At 41.9% G+C, this 2,500-nt stretch overlaps 1 protein-coding gene across 1 annotated transcript in view; it reads right to left on the bottom strand.

The window, feature by feature from the left end:
• LOC125044786 (mitochondrial import receptor subunit TOM70-like) overlaps positions 1-2,500 on the bottom strand; it is a 43,962-nt gene that overhangs the window by 33,590 nt on the left and 7,872 nt on the right. The window contains exon 3 of the mRNA XM_047641738.1: positions 1,853-1,987. Within this exon, the coding sequence (XP_047497694.1) occupies positions 1,853-1,987 (135 nt within the window). The remainder of the gene's footprint in view (positions 1-1,852; positions 1,988-2,500) is intronic.

Raw genomic sequence — 2,500 nt, 5'->3', positions numbered from 1 at the left:
CGGACCTCTTTCAAGCAGGACCTTTAATGCACCGCAGCTGAGATGGTTTATGGAACCACCATAGCCTTCCCTGCCGACTTCGTAGTTAGCTCCGGAAGTCAGGACCCGGGAGCTTTCGGAAAGCAGCTTTGCGACCACATGGCCCATATCCGCTCACGGCGGCGAGACATTTACTTACCACGTGACCTTCACGACCACTCACATGTCTTCATCAGGTGACCCACCAAGCCACCTATGTGCCCACCCTACTAGGGACCTTTTCCAGTCGTCAAGAGGGATGGTAAGACCATCACCATCTGGCATCCCCGAGGGGAGGACATCATCTGCATCGACCGTGTGAAACCTGCACACCTCCAAGAACCGTGTACAGTTTCGAGGGTTTGTTTCGCGACCGCTACACTCGAAGGGGAGTGCTGTGGTGACCAACTCGCGACAAGCTTCGGCACACCGTAGGACTTGACCTATTCCGTTTGGCGACTTAGGTTCCTGCCGATTACCGCCAATCACCGCTTAGCTCTCCAGACCTGACCAGCGAGTAAACATCATGCCTGGCCCATTTAAGCCGCGGAATGAAGGAGTAACGACACACTCATCGGTTTGACTGACCACAACACGCCCGCTGTAGACTCCTTAAATAAAGAGTTAATTTGACTACTGTGTGTTTAACTCGTGGTAGCATGACCCCGCAACCTGAAGCCCAGCATTTTTTCCCAGGTTGGTCATGCCCAGGTCCGCCGCCTTGTCCGCGCTCATAGGACAGCGGGCTCCCCTCGTTCCTTGCGCGCTTACACAGCGCTCGTATACTTAAGCTGCAGGCAGCTAGCAAGATCACCAATCCCCGATCCTCCAGCAGAACAAGACCACAGCAGCAGCACACAAGGACTGCCCAGTCCTTAGCCGACCGGGAAGCCTCTCGGCTCCCCCGTAGAACTCCAACTTCAGCCTCCATCACCCAGCCAAACCTGTGGTCACTCACACCCACACAGTCACTCCCTAAAGAGAGAAGACACCAGCCAAGATAGTAGATGCCCACATACCCATCTACTATACCGTGTGTGGCTTGGCCTGTCTGCCGTGTGTCTTCTGTCCTTTGTCTTACGCACGTGCCCTTTTATGTGGCAGTTCCCTTCAAGGGAAGATGTTCATTCCTGCACGAAAAGAGAAAGCCAGGCAACATCTGCGTCCTGCCCAAGAAGAAGGGCAACTGCTTGAACGGAGGTGTGAAGTGTGCCATCTGGTCTTGCTACGTATTGTTCACACACACACACATGAACACGCGCACACATGCACACACACACACACACACACACACACACACACACACACACACACACACACACACACACACACACACACACACACACACCAACACGCACACGCACACGCACACGCACACGCACACACACACACACACACGCACACACACACGCACACACACATACATACATAATACACACACAATGTATGTATGTGTATGTATATATATTTCTAAATTGTATATTGATTTATATAGATATACACTGTATCTATAGATATATCTTCATATATTTATATATATACATATATTCATATATATACATATATGTCTGTCTATATATATGTACATGTACATATGTATATATGTATATATATATATATATATATATATATATATATTCATATATTTATCTATTTTTATTTATTCATATGTGTACATATAGATATATATATATATATATATATATATATATATATATATATATATATATATATATATATATATATAAAATTGTATATTATATTATATTGCATTATCATATAAGAACTATTTATATATCTATTTATTTTATAAGAACAATTTATATTTACATACCTGTCCTCTATGATGAAACACATCACAATTACTTGGGTCTAGCAACGCAGCCTTGTCAAAGTCCTGCAAACTATCATCAACTCTTTCGTGCTGCATATGTAGAGATCCACGTTTCACTAGGGCATTTACATGTATCTGGAATGAGTATATAACCCTGACAGCTCCTATATTGACAATGGATATTGAGACAAATAAGAAAAGATTATTTTTATCAACATTTTAAAATATCTAAAAACTATTAAGATTCAATGGAAATATCTTCATTTAACTCAAAACCGACAGACATTGCATGTATGCACATGCCAAGCCCACTGTGAGTTTACTTTATAAATTATTTTTACACATAGGTGGTTTCATTTGTACTAAGTCACCAATGAGCCAAATAGAGTACTACTTCTCTCATCTTTTTTTTTAACCTTCTCCCTGATTTTTAAAAATATTTATGTTATCTTATATTGCTGTTACTAATGTTTATAATATTACAGTAATTATAATGTTTATAATAAAAATAACACCCTCGATATTGACAGCAATAGTAAAAAAAAAATGCTTCCCGCAAATTCAAGGAAAGGTGAAATCAGGTAAGGTCAAAAGGTCTGCTAATTGACTTCTTTGTGGCTAAGCACTTCCAGAGCCATCTATGTGCAG

This window comes from Penaeus chinensis, chromosome 36 (assembly GCF_019202785.1).
Source record: "Penaeus chinensis breed Huanghai No. 1 chromosome 36, ASM1920278v2, whole genome shotgun sequence".
In the NCBI taxonomy this organism is placed as follows: Eukaryota; Metazoa; Arthropoda; class Malacostraca; order Decapoda; family Penaeidae; genus Penaeus; species Penaeus chinensis.
This window is presented reverse-complemented; position numbering and strand designations above follow the sequence as displayed.